General features: G+C 45.0%; 1 protein-coding gene across 2 annotated transcripts; it reads left to right on the forward strand.

Annotated features, from left to right (window-relative positions):
- Positions 1–962: 962 nt before the first annotated feature.
- On the forward strand, positions 963–10,406 carry LOC147895390 (AUGMIN subunit 8-like). Of its 2 annotated transcripts, XR_015542022.1 has the most exons (7): positions 963–3,910; positions 4,532–4,651; positions 8,720–8,836; positions 8,968–9,057; positions 9,141–9,248; positions 9,340–9,622; positions 9,880–10,406. XR_015542022.1 is itself a non-coding variant. In XM_087384081.1 (6 exons), exons 1-6 carry the CDS (start codon positions 2,213–2,215, stop codon positions 9,460–9,462), a joined length of 2,256 nt encoding a protein of 751 aa, XP_087240207.1. In that variant the 5' UTR covers positions 963–2,212; the 3' UTR covers positions 9,463–10,406. The 2 variants fall into 2 exon arrangements, 1 of the variants encoding a protein (XP_087240207.1); XM_087384081.1 differs by having other exon boundaries at positions 9,340–10,406.
- The last annotated feature ends 6,583 nt before the right edge of the window (positions 10,407–16,989 follow it).

Raw genomic sequence — 16,989 nt, forward strand, 5'->3', positions numbered from 1 at the left:
GAAAATACTGAATCATTTGAATCTTTATGATTGGGCTAAGTTGCACTTGCTATTTGTATCCCTTGAAATCTTTCATCTTGCTATTTGTAGCCCTCCCCCTCCCCCTCCTCCCCTCTCTCTCTCTCTCTCTTCTTCTTCTTCTTCTCTCTCTCAACTTTCAATTCGCCCCCTTTTCCGCACACCATCTTGGGTGTTCTCCTTTCTCTCTCTCTGTCTCTCTTCTTCTTCTCTTGGCAGGCCACACGAATGAAATTCACCTTGTTAATGAAAAGAAAGCACCGCAAGAGCAACTCCAAATGCAAGCGAAGATCGAAGATCAAAGTTTTCAAATAGAATCCAAGGGAGGGGGGAGAATTCACAAAAGAAGAAAAGGCCAAAGGCAATGGGAAGCAAACGAAGGGGGGGACACGCAGTGGGCCGTCATGGTCATGGTCTTCAACAACACTAACCTACAATTATGCAAAAAGCGTGCAAGCATGGGGGACCTACGTGTCTTCTCGTCTTCTCCCTTAATTTTGGGCTTTGCCTTCCAAATCCCTTGTTTTTGTGGCCCTCTCTCCAATTACTTTTTGACAGCAGTTTCAAAATGCACCCCTTCTTCCCGAAACAACAACAACAACAAAGCACCAACTGCAAAATCAAAGTGCTGATGATTTTGCAACCTCTCTTGATTGGCAACCTTTTCTGTTCCTCTTCGTGTGTGTGGGTCAGGGGAAGAGAAATTGGCAACGTCTCCTCTTCCTCCTTTTTACTTGAGTTGGGTTTCTCTCTCTCTCTCTCTCTTTGCTTCAGCTGAGCTTCTTCTGTGTGTGTAGCCGTTGCAACCTCTCTTAATTGGCATTGTGTGTGTGCGTGTGTATGTGAGAGAGAGAGATAGAGATACTAATCCTCTTCCTCCTCTGTATTAAGTTGGGCTTCTCTTCTCTTCTCTTGATTGGCACTGTGTGAGAGAGAGAGAGAGAGATTGGCAACGTCTCCTCTTTGTTCTTTTGTACTGATCTCTCCTTCAGCTGAGCTTCTTTGTGTGTGTGTGTGTGTATGGTATATACCCGTTGGGCGTCTGAGCTGTGCGTTTATGTGTGTATATACCCGTTAGTGTATACCCGTTAAGACCCCTCTCTCGATCTCTCTCTCTCTCTCACACACACATGCACAGTTCTGTTGCTCTGCCTCAGAGTCTGCCTCTCTCTCTCTCTCTCTGTGCATTTGGGTCTTTTCCCCTCTCCCTCTCGCAAATTCAGTTTTTCTTCTGCATTTGGCTCTCTCTCTCTCTCTCTCTCTCTCTCTCTCTCTCTCTGTGGCTTTAAGCTCTGCTCCCTTTTGCCCATCCCACCTTCCCCTCGTTCTTTTTCCCCCCTTCCTGCTTTACTTTGCGCACTTTCCTTTCCCCTCACCCCAGCTCTCTTCTCCCATCCTTCCCTTCGGCATTTTCCCTTTCCTCCATCTCTCACTTTTGCATCTGTGTGCTCTCTTGTGGTCTCTCTCTCTCTCTCTCTCTCGTGCTCATTTGGGTTTTTCTGAACGCGAACGAGCTTCTAATCATCTGGGTGTGTGGTCATTTGCGTTCTCTTGGATATAATCATTTGGATCTAGTAAGCTTCTAATCGTGTAAGTTCTCTTTCTGCCTCTCTCTCTCTCTCTCTCTCTCTCTCTCTCTAATCTAGCCTTGCTCTCTTCCTTTGCCTCTTCAAAGTCGCCCATTTTTTGTGGCAGCTTTCCTGTGAGCTCTATATCCCGTCTCTTCCTCTGCTGCCAGACTTTACTCAAGAAGATCCACGGGCGGAGCCCTGGCTGTCTGTACCCAGATCCTTCCCAGTGACTGATTTGCTCTTGCTCCAACGTACTGGGTACATATTTTTGTTGGGTTGCTCTGATTTCCGAGTAGCTTCTACCCCTTTTCACGCTCGGTTACTTGTTCTGCTCGACGATTTCCTACTCCGTGAGAACATGACTGGTGTAACCACATCATCAGACCACGATCTGTTTTTGGCCACCCGCTCTTCCCTCCCATCCAGACATGCTTTTGCATTCCTATGTTTTCCTGCCTTGCCTTGTTTCTTCTCGTAGATTCATCCCACTAACGATTTTCACTCATCTGATGATGGAGTTTCCTCCATTGCGACGGTTGCCATTGTTGGAATTGCGCAAACCTTAAAAACAGTACAATGTGGGATGCTACGGAGGAGCTAGGCAAAGCTTTCAACTGGGTTGTATGTTTCTGACCATGGTCACGGCTGAAGCGGCTTCCTTCCGATCTGCAGCGTCTCTGCAAACACCACCGCAGGAGAAGATCATCGAGAATGCAAATGGAAAGGTATGCTCGGACAAAGCCACTACAGGCCTCCGTAAACCTCGTAATAGAGAAGTTACTTCAAGATATAAGTCTCCAGCTCCTTCGGTTTCCCCGGCTCCTACTCCGAGTCGTAGATTTCCTTCTCCAAATGTGGACCGTGTTACAAATTTACCTGACATTGCCTCGCCAAAGCGGGCACAATCAGCTGAGAGGAGACGGCCATCTCCCACACGGACAGAGACGAAGGTTTCAAACGGCTCTCTCGATGCAACCATGGTTCCAAGGCGCCCGGCAGGACGGACAGAGCTCCTTTGGCCGTCAACTCGTCTTTCTTCCTCGGGGCAGGGGGAGCCTTATTCCCCCACATCAATTGGTCAAGCAAAGAGTCAGGGAGATAGCAGAGGGAAATGCAATAGTCTTGCCACTGATCATACTTTAAGGCCTTCTGCCAATGTTGTGCAAAGGTCATCTGATCATCGAAAGCCAACACCAGAACGAAAAGGCACACCTCTGCGTTGTCAAAACATTGATCAAGCCGAAAATGCCAGGCCCATGGACAATGTGCACAAGTCTGATTACCATCGCTGGCCAGGGAGCAGTAATGGCAAAATTTCTGGAGCAGCGATGAGTAGAAGCGTGGATCTTTCCACAGATAGGGAAAGACCCCTCAGCAGAGCAGCTTCATTGTTGGTGCAAGGTAAAAGTGGCATTGGGGCTTCTAGAGTCCCGAGGCCACTCAATTCTTCCCGAGCATTTTCTCAGTCTATCAATGAAGGGCCAAGTATTTCTAGTGGCTCAAACAAGACACGAGCAGAAAGCAGGACCAGAAGGAGAGATTCTCCTATAAAGATGAGCAAAGGATCACCACCCAACAGCTTTGGTTTGCAACAGTCAGATTCCAGCATAGAGCAAGCAGTACTTTCAACTAGACAGTCACTGCAACCAGCAGAGCTGGCTAGTGCAGAGGCCCATGTATTTGCTGATAATGCTTCAGATACAGATAGCGTGTCATCTGGAGGTACCACAAATACATCGTCTTCAAGCAGAGGAACTCCAGGACACTGTACAGGAACCAAAGCCGCCCGTGGCACTACCGTGCCTGCAAGATTTTGGCAGGATACAGCAAGCCGGACACGGCGCCCATCTGAGAATAAGTTGCGGTCCTCTATGCCTGAGCCTGACTTCTCAGTGTCATCTGTGGGGAGATCAGGCAGCAGATATAGGTTAGCTGTCTCATCAGAGATCCCTTCAGGATCCAATCCAGGGTCAAATGGGCTTGCCACATCGTCCCAGTGGTCAGTTACCCCCAACCGCTCAATATCGGGCTTTTTCCCTCCCCAGCAACCCCTCTCTCCTGTGAGAACTTCTCCTTACAGAAACACACCTAGCCCTGGAAGGTCAAGGGGACTACCACTATCTTTACCATCACAGATCCAAAGGTCCAGCAGTGCTGCGATAATGCTTAATTTTGGAGTAGACTCAAGGAAGGGGAGAAAAGGATTGACACAAATGGAAGAAGCCCAATTACATCGAATTCTTCACAACCGATTGCTACAGTGGCGATTTGTGAATGCGAGAGCTGATGCAGCTATGAATACACAAATATTTGCAGCAGAGGTAGCTGTACTATTCCCATGTCATGCATTCAATACATGAGTCTTATATCTCAAATTTTATGTTCCTGAAATAGATGTTTGGTACTTGTCTTCAACAATCTTCTGGAGATGTATGATAAAGACTATAACAGCAATAGTTGTATTCCTCTGCAGATGTATAATGAAGGCTTCCAATTGGGTTCTAAAATTTACAATTTGCTTTGTTACTATATAGTTTGCACATGACTGAAACCTTAGTTTTTTTGAGTTTGGAAGGCAAGATCAAGATGTACAGAACTTCCACTTTGGAAAATATGTGTGCAAATCAACAGGCAGAGAGCATGTTGGACTTAATTTTTTGGTCATTTGCATATGCAACAATTTGTTTGACAAATTCTAGCTGGATGCTCACGTTCTAGGGAATGAAATGGATTTCATCTTAGCAGTCATTATAATCTATAGATTTTCTTTTACACATGTAACTGACGGGAAAAGTCAATCAAGGCATGATTGCTTATTTTGTATCGCTGAAAGGGGAGTAGGCACCCGAATAACATGGTAATGCAATATATGCAATCAGACTGATGCTGAAGTTTATTCACCTGTTATGTTTATACTAATCTTTGTCCTTTGACATTGTCAGAAATCTCTCTATAATGTCCATGCAAAAATTTCTGATCTTCGATCTTCAGTCACGACAAAGAGAATAAGGCTGCAGCAAGCACGACAGACTCACAAGCTCAATTATCTACTTTCATCTCAAGTAAGACCTCCTCCTACCATGTCTCTGATTCATAATATTCAAACACCCTTATGAATCATGATAAGCTATGCTCTGAGAGTAGTGCTAGAGCAAAAATTGTGTTTGATTGGCTTTGTTTTTGAGTTCTTTGAATGTTTTGAAAGGACAAATAGAAATTATTATTGGCTATTCACAATTACATGTACTTGCTGTATTTAAGAGTCTAACTTGTATGATAGTGATGATGCCAAATCATGTACATGAGTATATCAGTTAAGATGTTTCTATGAATATGCATGTGTGTGTGACATGCGCGCATACACACACGTGCATATTTAGATTCTTATGAATGTTGTGTGTAATACATATGCATGCATTTGCAGATGCAAAAAGAAGATGATACATATGTACATATGCACATATGCATGTATTTTATACTATGTATAAGTATATACATATTTGTATGTATGTGTGCATGTTGGGGGTGCATATTTAAGAGTAAGTATATTATAGTCTCTCTCTCTCTCTCCCTCCCAAGAAAAAAAAACATACATACATATATACATTGTATGTGTATATTTGAATTCTATCAATCTAAGCTGCTTGAGTTGTAACACGCGGGGACTTGCTACCATGCATGCTCGAATATCCAATGAGGCATGCAGGACCGACCATCTATCGCGCTGTGTGGAAGCAAACTAAATGCGTGTACATAAGGTGTGCTAGAGAACTCAATCATGGACATTGGAAATCTTCCTAACTATTGTACACATGCTTTATTTGTGATGTGAAAATGCTGGCGAAAATGTCCTAACTAGTTGAAACTCTCCTATTTGAGGGAAAAATTGTATGCTGGACTAGGTGATTGTGTTTGTAAATGACATCTATTATCACGGAATAATATTCTCATAGCTTTTGTCTGTGGCAAAGCCATGAGATTGAAAAAAGCCCCATATACAACTGATCCAAAGGGTGGAGCCACTAACAAAATCCAAAAAGTGTATATGTAGGGAAGAATGAGCTATGCTGTTGAGATAGGCTTGAAAATGTCTCCCTCCTGTAGCCGTGTACTTATTTCATGGTTCTCTGTTCGAATTGATTATTGGAGCTAGAAATTGCGTGATTGCAAGTTGGAAAATTTGGATGAGAAATGGCTCAAATCAAAACTCACTACGTGAAATGGAATTTGATTTGGCCCAAAAGGGTTAGACAGTGGAGCGAATGGGGCAAGGACTAGGCCAAGACTTGACTAGGCGGTTGACCAACTTGGTTCGAGTAGATCTGGTCAGACTAAAGGGCCCTTGGTATGGTGACTATGTTGCCTTGCTCTTGGTCTTTGAATGGCCTCTTGTTGTTGCTATACTGTCCTTTGGACGGAGGTTGGTCGCCTATGTCCTTGATTGGCTGCTCTTGGTTTGAACTTGGCTAGCTAGTGTGTCACCATGCACTTGACTTAGGGGTGCATACGACGTGGGAAAACTTTGCCTATTCAAGTTTTCCTTGCATTCAAACAAATGCATACATGGAGATTGAATGGCCTCTTGTTGTTGCTATACTGTCCTTTGGACGGAGGTTGGTCGCCTATGTCCTTGATTGGCTGCTCTTGGTTTGAACTTGGCTAGCTAGTGTGTCACCATGCACTTGACTTAGGGGTGCATACGACGTGGGAAAACTTTGCCTATTCAAGTTTTCCTTGCATTCAAACAAATGCATACATGGAGATTGGAGAAGAGATATAGCCAAGCATAACAGCTGTATGATGGAATGTCTTTGTTTGGCTGCTCTTGGTCTTCTGGTGGTCTGAACTTGGCCAACTAGTGCGTCACCATGCACTTGACTTAGGGGTGCATACAACGTGACTCGTGAGAAAACTTTGCCTATTCAAGTTTTCCTTGCATGCAAACAAATGCATACATGGAGATTGGAGAAGAGAAGGAAAATATGCAAGGGAACGATGCAATACATAAATGGGGGAAAATATACAAGCTTCTTATGGTTAACATGTACTTCTATATAGCCAAGCATAACAGCTGCATGATGGAAATTCTTTCTAGATAAATGTGCATATAGCTCAATGCTCAGGTTGTAATGTAAGTTGGACATGGTTATTGTTGATCATACATTTGGAGCGCCTTGAGTAACTAGACAATCCTCTAATTGCTTTTATATGTAATCAAGCTTATGGCATCCTCCAAATTTGAGGACTTCGTGTGTCGGACCGTGCATCATATAGGAACTTGATGTTGAGATCTCCAGATAGAACTGACAATGTGATGTTTGATGGGCCAATTAGGATGTTGTTTGAAGCACTATCTTCTGGATCTGGGCCAATTCCCATCACCCTACTAGACCTCAGGTGCACGTGTTGCTCACTCAGCCTAACTTCCCAGTCAAAATCAGTCATTGTGTCCTTATATTAGTAGTCACTACATTAGCCCTTAAGCAACGACTTCATGAGTCACTACATTGTCAAGTCACTGTGTTAGCTTTACGGCAGTGACATCTTAATGTGATGGGACTTTAAGTAGCTCCTCTTAATGCAGCGGGTGAGTTAAAGTAAGATGACCGGTAAAGTTATGCACAACTGGTAACGCAACTAAGAGGATGGAAGGTCACAATCAAAGCAAGCAAGAAATTGTCAATGTCAAATAATGAAGAGGAGAGAGTAATCACAAGGCTGATTTGTGGAAGGGTTGTGTGGCATTGGATCTCCATCATCAAGTCTTCCCCTCCCTTATCTAGATTAATGAGCCCCTCCTTTCGACCCCCCTATCCTTTTGACCTTGACCAACATTGACCCCTTTTTTTGGGTCGAGTAGGGATGCTAGAAACAACCTATTTAGGAGCAAATAAAGAGGAATAACATTTAGTCCGCTCACTCCAAGAAGCATAAGATGAGATGATGCTCCCATTTCATTGGAAATGATCCTGGTGAACATACATATGGAGAGATGAAATATGAATTTGGAAAACCGTTGGAGGTGCTACCCTGCCCACTGGGGCAGTCTGCAGGGGACATTTACACTGAGCCAACCTTTAGTGCTAGCATTTGTCATGGCTGAGTCTGCCCTTCAGCTCCGGAGTGCCGACGGAAACTCAGTACGTAGACTTCGTATAAATGGATGCTCAAGTTTGTGTGGGTGTGTGGACTTGTATGTGTGAGAGCATATGTTCATACTATGGTCTACACCCATTGATGGGCACTGATGACGTCAGTGGGGATGTCATAGTAGCTAGTCCCTTCTATGTGTGATGGAGTTAATGGCTTCAACCTTATGAGTGACTATCATGAGATTGAAACTGCACTATGTTGTGTTTTAAGAGGATGAGTTTGGGCTTGTTCCTGCCAGCCTCTAAAATTTTCCTGTCCATTCTAGAGCTCGTGAGCAGGTTGGACAGATCTAATCTCTCTCTTCCCCCCCCCCACCCCCACCCCCCCCCAAAATCCCCATCCTCCCTCTAACATCTTGTACAATTAATGTTCTTTCACGAAATCTAGAGAAGTCCCAGTCTGCAGGGAACATTTAGACTGAGCCAACCTCTAGTGCTAGCATTCGTCATGGCTGAGTCTGCCCCTCAGCTCCGGAGTGCCGGTGGAAACTCAGTACGTAGACTTTGTATAAATGGATGCTCAAGTATGTGTGGGTGTGTGGACTTGTATGTGTGAGAGCATATGTTTATACTATGGTCTACACCCACTGATGGGCACTGATGATGTCAGTGGGGATGTCATAGTAGCTAGTCCCTTCTATGTGTGATGGAGTTAATGGCTTCAACCTTATGAGTGACTATCATGAGATTGAAACTGCACTATGTTGTGTTTTAAGAGGATGAGTTTGAGCTTGTTCCTGCCAGCCTCTAAAGTTTTCCTGTCCATTCTAGAGCTCGTGAGGAGGTTGGACAGATCTAATCTCTCTCTTCCCCCCCCGCCCCCCCCCCCCCCCCCCCCCCCAAAAAAAAATCCCCATCCTCCCTCTAACATCTTGTACAAGTAATGTTCTTTCGTGAAATCTAGAGAAGTCCCAGTCTGTATTTCAAGTCGACAAGTGGGTGTGCACTGGAGCCTGAGTTACCTTCTTCAATCTACAGGCCCCGAAGCTTGAGGACTGGTCAAAATTACATCATGAACATGCTTGTTCCCTAACAGGATCTGTGCAAGCCTTAGAAGCTGCAGTTTTGCAAGTACCTGTAACGGGAGGTGTTAAGGTGACCTTCATCTTCTCTATAGTCATTGCAATTTTTTGTTTCCTGGCTCAGTGGTATTTGAGTCTGTTTTCACCTTGTTGATTATGAAATGTATGTTCTGTAATCTTAAGACACTGTTAATTTCTATGCAGGCGGATACAATCTCAGTGAAAGAAGCAATAGGGTCTGCATATGATGTGATGAACTCTGTGGAGAATTCAGTTACTTATCTGTTGCCTAAGGTACAGTACTGAGTGTTATGTAAAGTTCCAATTTGTTTCTCGTATCAGGCTTGTCATTTTGACGCTACTTGATCTATGTGCAGGTTGAGAAGACCAATTCTTTAGTATCTGAACTAGCGCGTGTGGTATGCCAAGAAAGAGCGTTAATGGAACAGTGTGCTGATCTGCTTGCTACTGCTTCAGCATTAGAGGTGGATACTGCACAAATCGCAATTAGTTGCTGTATGCCATTTTGGGTCCTTCAAACATCGCTTAATATTTATCTGTATTTTATTTTGACAGATACAGGAATGCAGCATGAGAACACACTTAGTTCAGCTTGAGCAAGAAAGAGTTCGTGTTTTAGGGCATTTGATGGACAATACTGTTGTTGCCAGAGATCCTGTATTGCGAAGCTCACCTTAACAGGATCAATTCAATCATCAATCTTCTCAAACATGGATTTGCTAAGGAAGAGGCACCACTTTAATGAAAATTCTGTGGATGGCGAATTCAAACGATCCTTGTTCTTTTCCATCCTCTTGAGCAGAGGGTAATGAAAGCGGCCAGGACTAGAAGCCTGAAGGTGAATTCCTGAGTCGTCGCCATGCTTTCATGCCAAGGTCAGCTCAAGGCATGGTTGTAATATAGCTCCTGGGGAGGTCTTTAACAAGTTTACTGCTTCTCCCTTGAGAATCTGCTTGTAGCTGTGTATTCTGCAGGCAATATCCTGATCTCTATCTGTGGAGTATGGCCAAGAAAGAGATAGCCACATCTGGCTCTTCGATGTGCTGACGATGCATTCAGTTTCTCCTACTGATGCGCAAATTTTTTTTTCTGCAGACACGTAATTAGTGTTTGCAAGGAGCTTGTTCCTTTCTGTCAACCATGGGATCAGGATGATAATACTCGTGCCGCAGTGACTGTTAAGGAAGAGTCTCAAGAAGAATGAGAGACTTGGTTCCTGACCATGCAGGACATCTGATGGTCACCTCTGTACGACATAATTTGCAAATTTCTCAATAATAAGAAAGGCTCCTATGGTATCATATCATACAACGTCCTCTCCTTTTGTGCATTAAGAAGGTGTTCTTGGATCCCTAAATGCTCTAAGACATCATGAAACCACAGGGAAAAGATCAAAAGATCCCTTAAACTTCCTGCAATATCTACTTTGGTTGTTGACCATGGGATGCAGGATGACAATGACCGTACACAGGACATCTGATGGTCATTTGCACGACATACTGTGAAAATTTCTTAATAATAAGAAAGCCTCCTATGCACCATCAGCATACAACGTTCTCTCCTTTTATGCATTAATAAGATGCTCTTGGATCCCTAAATGTTCAAAATCACAGGGAAAAGATCCCTTATACTTTGCTTCTTATCTTATAAGAATAGTTGAAATACTGGGAAAGTGTAATGTTGATGCTGCTTCAACAGTACAGTATTCACTCCCTCTCACGTGTGCTGATATCAGTGGATGCGACTGGTCATGAAAAAGAGGTCAGGAAGTCACAGAATGTTTGCATTTTTGGATTGTCCTGCATTGACCACATTCTCTTGATTCAGAGTGGTTGTGAGCTTTGGTACACGCATAATTTGACTCTGTTCTTGACCCTTCGGAACATGTGACGGTCACTTTTCAATGACACATTGCGCAAATTTCTCAATGAGAGCCTCTTTTGCATTTATCAACAGCAGAGAAGATCCTTCGGTATTGTGCATTGAAAATTCACTGATCCTTAACGGGAGGTCAGGGAATCATTCGGAAGACACCCTCCAAACTTAGGTTCTTATGATGGTAGCCTACTTAAGAAATACAGTGAAAGGGCAAAAATGTACCATCTTCCGCATTCCATGGCCCTCTAGTCCCAGCTGTCAGTATGCAACCACCATCGTTGAATCTTAAATGTGCAACTAAATCTCCGTGATGTGCAAAACTGTTGATAATGTTTTTAGTCTTCATATTTCAATAGTACTCAATCCCGCCTTCGCCCCTTGTCTCCTCTCGTCTCCCTTCTCGCTCGTCTCCCTCTTCTTGCCCCTTGTCTCCCTCTCCTCTCCCTCCTTGCTCGTCTCCCTCTTTTGAGAGAAGTGAGCAAGAAAACCTATTTTCTAATTTTGCTGGAGGACGGTGAGCATACTCTGTGCCTCTTGTTTTAGCTAGATTGCTTGGCCAGCTGGGCTCTTGATGAATACTTCTCTCTTTTGCTATCTTGTTGAGATTCACATGAGTCACGTTGTCAGAAATGATGCAGAAGATTGATGTTCAATTGCATGCAACCTTTTCTAGAGTTTTCGTTATCATCCAGTCCTGCTTGTGCTTGATTTGTTGTTCATGTCGACAGTAAAACGTAGTTTTTCTTTTTCTCAGACGAAGACAAATTCCTATTCTTTGCACTGTAAGCAAATCTATTGTCATTCCACTTCAAGCGAACGACGGGGAGATGTATTTCAAAAATGTATAAATAATAAATCATAACCAAATTGAGACAGAAGCATGCAACTGTGACAAGGATAATCCAAACCCAAGCTGCATTGCATGTACGACAAAAGTTCCAGCACCATTTGCAACTTCATTGGATCCCTTTTTTCGAAGGCACAAATGTTTATTTTTTGGGTCAAATTATGTTCCTACGCTTTAGAAAATAGTACTTTCGTGCTCTAGCCGGATGGCCCTCGTGCGTGTTGTAACCTAATGGACCTATTGTGTTGTGGCTCCTTACGTAGTACTGCTCTAAAGTTCGTGCTTTGTCTACAGTGTCTGTCGTTTCCAAAACTTTGATTTCGAAATTTTCTTCGAAGGGCTTGTAACGTTGCAAGTCCTCTTTCATTTTCGCCAGTGGTTTTTTATTGTGCTGTTTGATCCTCCGTGGCAGGTCCGTCGTGCTCCCTATGTATTTTCTGTTATTGGGCTTGCACATGATGCAGTAGACAATGAGGTTCGCGGGCGCTTCAGTGGAGGCTCCTCCTTCATCTCGAGGCTCGCGTCTTTCAATGTCGTACCTGCGTAAACATTGACAATTACGTTAGTCATCGATGTTTTCGGTCTTTTTTTTTTCGTTTGAGGTCCATAATAGAATGCATTTATTTACTTGCCTTGGTTTTTCTCTGTTGGCGTGAAAGGATCGTTTCCAATACCGAAGCGCTCCTCGTATAAGTCCCTGTCAAAAATATACGTAAGCTTCTCCATTGTCGTTACCGGGTGCGTTGCGTCGTGTGTCCCTCCAAATTGTTTCATGAATTGTTCGAGTATAGCTGTTCCCCTTGATCGCGCGTCGTGTCCCTCAGCAACTCCAAGGATACGTTGTACCCATAATGCAGCAGCTCGCACGCATACGCTGTGATCCCTTTCGTCTTCGTGTCTGGTAGCTTCTGCCTCTCCAAACTTTCCATCATCCTATCGGTCTCAGAGAACTCAATGTCAAGCTCGATAAGGATCTCTTTGAGGAGTCCTGCAGGAGAAGTGCAATTCATGATGAGTTTGTTGTTCTTGCAACTCGTTAATTCTTTTTCTCAATTATTGAGGTTTTTTTTACTTTTCGGAAGCATTACGTACCATTTGCGAATCTCAAGCCTCCCGGCTGTCTTTTAGCTGGCAAACGCCTATTGCAGTTGTCAATGAAGTCGCGTAGTTCCGCATACGTGTTGAAGCCGTTGATGTAAGCTCCTCGACGTTCTCCTGCATTGTTTGCTAGCCGGAATTGCTTTGTGGTTAGGAAGAACCTCCTCTTTGCTGGTGGAGGTTTTGTTGCCTTCGCGTTGCTTTTGTATAGCTCAAATAGCTGCTTGCAGGCACGACTTATTACACCGTCTTTTTAAATCTTCAAGAAAAAAAGATTCTTTCATGCTGGTGGAATTTACCTTGTCTGCGTCCATGTCTTATGCTGCAATGTTCCGAGCTTTCTGATTCTCTGCACCTGTTCTTGACAACAGACAAGATATTAAAACCATTTTCCTTGCACGCATGTTTGACGTAACATATTCATGACTTGTCTCTGCCTTTTTCAATCTCTGGTAGTGAATACCTTTATGCGCGTGGTTGTGTTGTCGACTGTGAGAACTCTCGTGGAATTGGTCTGAATACGTCTGGATGTGGGTAATGTAGTATGCGCAGCCTCGTTCTCTCAGTCACTCTGGACAACATCACGTATGCTAGGCCAGGGGCAAACACTCCTCGAAATATGAGCAGCGCTTTGTTGGATATGGTTGCGCCTTGGGATTTGTGTCCCGTGATAGCGTATGCTAGGGTTAGTGGAAATGTGGACTTGTGGAACCATTTTCCATTTATTGCCTTTCACTGATGCTTCGAGCGTCGTAATGTGAGCACGGCCGCTGTTGTGTCCACGACGACAGTGATACCGTTGATTTCTCCCTTGCTAGTTGCATTGATGCTCTTGATTTTACACATTGCTCCATTTGCGGCACCTATTGCGAGGTCGATGTTTTCCGTTATCATTGCCTTCGCCCCCACACAAATTTTTCCTATCTCGTTGAAGCTTTTGTCCTCCAACCATTCTTTGAGAGCTGGTTCACTCGCGGCGTTACTGTGTATTTGAACATGCACAATCAGCTCGGGAGTGTTGAATTTCTCCACAAGCTCATCGTTGAAGGTAGCGACATCAGCTCTGTGCATGCAAATGATGGTTGTTTCGGCATCGATGAAGTGGCATGCACCTTCCTTGTCGACAATGCACTGCCCCAAACAGTCGGAAATCTCGTCAGTTGTGGGTGTCCTAAGTCTTATGGTATGCAAGAATGCCAGGAACGGCATGTCTCGTGCATGTCGCACCGAGAATTGCATGTGGTACATTTTCGCTTGAGCCCAGTGCACAGAGGATGTGATGTGGCACGGCTCGCAAAGATCCTCGCGGTGTTTGTAGACTGGCGGTAATTGCGCCAGGTCACCAAAAATTATCAGCATTTTGTGTCTGAATGGCTCATGCAATGTGCCATTAGTCACATTGATGATTTGTCTTACCACGAGATCGAAAGTCATCCTTGTTAGCATGGACATCTCGTCAATGATGATCGCGTTGGCTTCCTTGATTGCGAGGTGTCGCTCATCCGTCTCATGGATGTTCAGTGGGTACTGACTGCTGCGCACAGGGATCTTGAATTGGTAGTGTACAGTGGTTGCAATCCCGCTCAGTCGCGTCGCAGTTGCCCCTGTTGATGCACAGAGTATTGCGGTTTTGTTTTGCGCTACCAGATGCGAAACATAGTACCATATCAAGAAGCTTTTGCCGCTACCTGGTGTTCCACAGATAACGTGCAGCCTCGAGCTTGTTGAAGCTAGGCTTTCGAAGACTCTTTGTTGTTCTACTGTCAATGCGGCATTGGCGACGGTGCGAAACTCGGCCATTTTTTCCAACATCCTTGCGCGTGTTGGCCCTTCGACGGTTTGCTGGTCGATGTTAGGCGCTTCCATCAGGCAGTCTCGGATGATCGCAACCTTTTGCAATATCATATTGATCAACTGGTTCGTGTGGTCAGTCGCTAGCAAGTTCCTTTGCGTGTATTCGGTCACATACATCTTGAGGTCCTCGTTGCTCAATATGAGGCCGCGCATTTGGCATTCGACAAAGTAGGATCCAGCTGTGTTGGCAGGTGATATGAGCTCCGTTTCATTCCTGAAGCTAAGTTTTCGCAAGAGCACGTTGTAGAAGTACCCCTCTGGTTGATGTCCAGGGTGGTAGTCAGTGAATCTGACTACTCGCTCACATTTTGCGATCCTGTTGCCTAAGAGGTCAAGACCGACCGTTCCATGTTGCGTTTCCTTAGGCTTTCGGATCACATATTGCCTATGGTAATCGTAGAACGTGCTATCCTCGATGACGCTCGGTCTCCCGCAGTATATGTCAACCGGGTGCAGGGTGACGTTGTTTCGCGAGATGATGCGTTGTCTTAGAGATGGTGGGGAGGAGTCGACATAGTGAACGGTCTCGCTCCTTGTGATTGTTGGTATCTGCATGCAGTTTAGCGCGGCCTCTGTTGGAGAGGTTGGTTTTGATAGGAGGCTCGCGGCGATGAGTTTCAGCTTTACTTCGTCGAGATGTTGCAACCCAAATGCAAGGCGTCTTTTGAACGGATGTTCAGTTTGCCCATTGGTTCAAATTTCATCGCGTACTTGAGGAGGTAGTGAGAGATTGAAGAGTTTGTCACCCGCTGTATGTTCATGTGCGCACCCCACAACAGTAACACGGAAGGGTGGTAAGGGACGACATTTCGGTGCTCATGTCCCGGCCGGTAATACAACCAACGTTGCGTCAGAGGGTCCAGGATGGGTTCATATTCTGGCTGTGTTGCGAAAGGGAAGCCGTGCTTGCAACTGTGGTGTGACGGTCCGACGTAGCACGCTTTCCTGCATACGTGCAACTACTTCCTGAGAACTAGTTCTCGCAGCCTTGTGTTTTGAGGATCAAGGTTCTCGTCCCTGGGGACGTAAGCCGCAATGTCATTTGCAATTCGCTGACGGTCATCATGGTGGACCCACAATATGACATGGGTGTGTAGGGAGCCCCTGTTTTGTATCTCATAACGAATGACATGGTGTTGTATTCAGCCAAGCAGACCGTCGGATGAAAGCAAATGCTTGCGCATGAACATGTGGAAGCGTGCGTGGAAAAGTGCCATGCATTCAACAGGACAGTCCTTCCAAGTGAATTGCGCATTATAATGTGTTGCGATGCTCTCGATCACATTAATTTCTTGCCACCGTGTATCGGTGACCTCGTCTGCAGTGAATGTCAGAAAGAAATCTGGGAGGCCCCAAGCATCGACCATCGTTATGAGGTCCTTCAGTTGCCGTCGATGCCACGATGGGGACCCCGGCATTGTTGATGGCATGCTGTAGCGAAGCACGTGTCTCATTGCGTCTTCATCGGTCGTGGCAGGGTTGGCTTTCCTATATTGGTCGATGTCTCGTTGCAAGCATATAGAGTTGCTTGAATTGGCAATCATCACTGCCTGTTTTAACTAGAACATGATCAACAAGTACGGCTTGTAGAGCGTGTAGATAGAGAATAAGGTGCATATTCTCATTTTCACATAGTTGCTGAATTGTATGCAGCCATCATAGTAGCCCCGTCCGAAAGGGAACAAGAAGGAAAACACTGCTGACTCCATGGTTATGTCAATGCACGCACTGCCAGCTGCTGCTACTCCGTCGACGTGGAATGAAGCGACCCTCTCTGAAAGCATTTCTGTACCCCGTAGCTGTATGGAGGCAAACTCATGCTTGTCCCTTGCATCAAAGGTGCGACGGTTCGTGGGGTCCACCATGTTTTGCAAAAGCAGGAGCTCAGGCTCAGATTCCGCTATTGACATTAACTCGAAGGGAGCTGTCTCATCGTGTAGTTCCAAGATACCTGCAATGGTTTGAGGACTCAAGATGCACATACCCATCTTGATGTCCGCATGCTCTGCTAAAGAATTGTACTTGCGCAATATTGGATTGTTCTCGATGTTGTATGCGAGCACACCTGACAGCTCGTTCGTCACGATTTCTTGAGCCGAGCTTAGTGGGACGTTTCGCCAAGATATCAGAGGATTGTCTAGAAGTGACCTTCGATCGAGTGTGCCACGAGCAATCGCATTTGCAGTTGTGGTAACTGAAATGGATATATCTATGATGCTTAGCAGTTGCGTGTGGAGGTGGTTTGTTTTAAGCAACTGTCGAGAGTACTGTGGCATCAACCGCGCAATGTATTTGCTCCGCTGGGCATCTCATGTGCAGCTTTGGCATTTCCAGTAAGTCACTTGCATGCCCATATTCTCGCAGGCATCCAAAAGTATCATGTTTCCGAGTGCGGCGCTGTGGCTCGAGATGCCTATGCCTTGCGAAGAAACGATCCTTTGGTTTGCAGACAGTAGTGTGGTTATGCCACAGATACCGCAGATTTGAAGGCTAGAGAAAATAGCCGCGCAATTACTAACCCATTGCTT

This window comes from Dipteris shenzhenensis, chromosome 13, assembly GCF_047967505.1.
Source record: "Dipteris shenzhenensis isolate YYH24624 ecotype China chromosome 13, Dip_SZ_1.0, whole genome shotgun sequence".
Lineage (NCBI taxonomy): Eukaryota > Viridiplantae > Streptophyta > Polypodiopsida > Gleicheniales > Dipteridaceae > Dipteris > Dipteris shenzhenensis.

Excerpts from the sequence above, each read along its gene's own strand:
- LOC147895390 (XM_087384081.1), top strand. The coding sequence starts at position 2,213 with ATGTTTCTGACCATGGTCACGGCTGAAGCGGCTTCCTTCCGATCTGCA. Across the intron at positions 3,911-4,531 it reads CACAAATATTTGCAGCAGAG|AAATCTCTCTATAATGTCCA; the intron begins GTAGCTGTACTA and ends TGACATTGTCAG. Across the intron at positions 9,249-9,339 it reads CTACTGCTTCAGCATTAGAG|ATACAGGAATGCAGCATGAG; the intron begins GTGGATACTGCA and ends TTATTTTGACAG.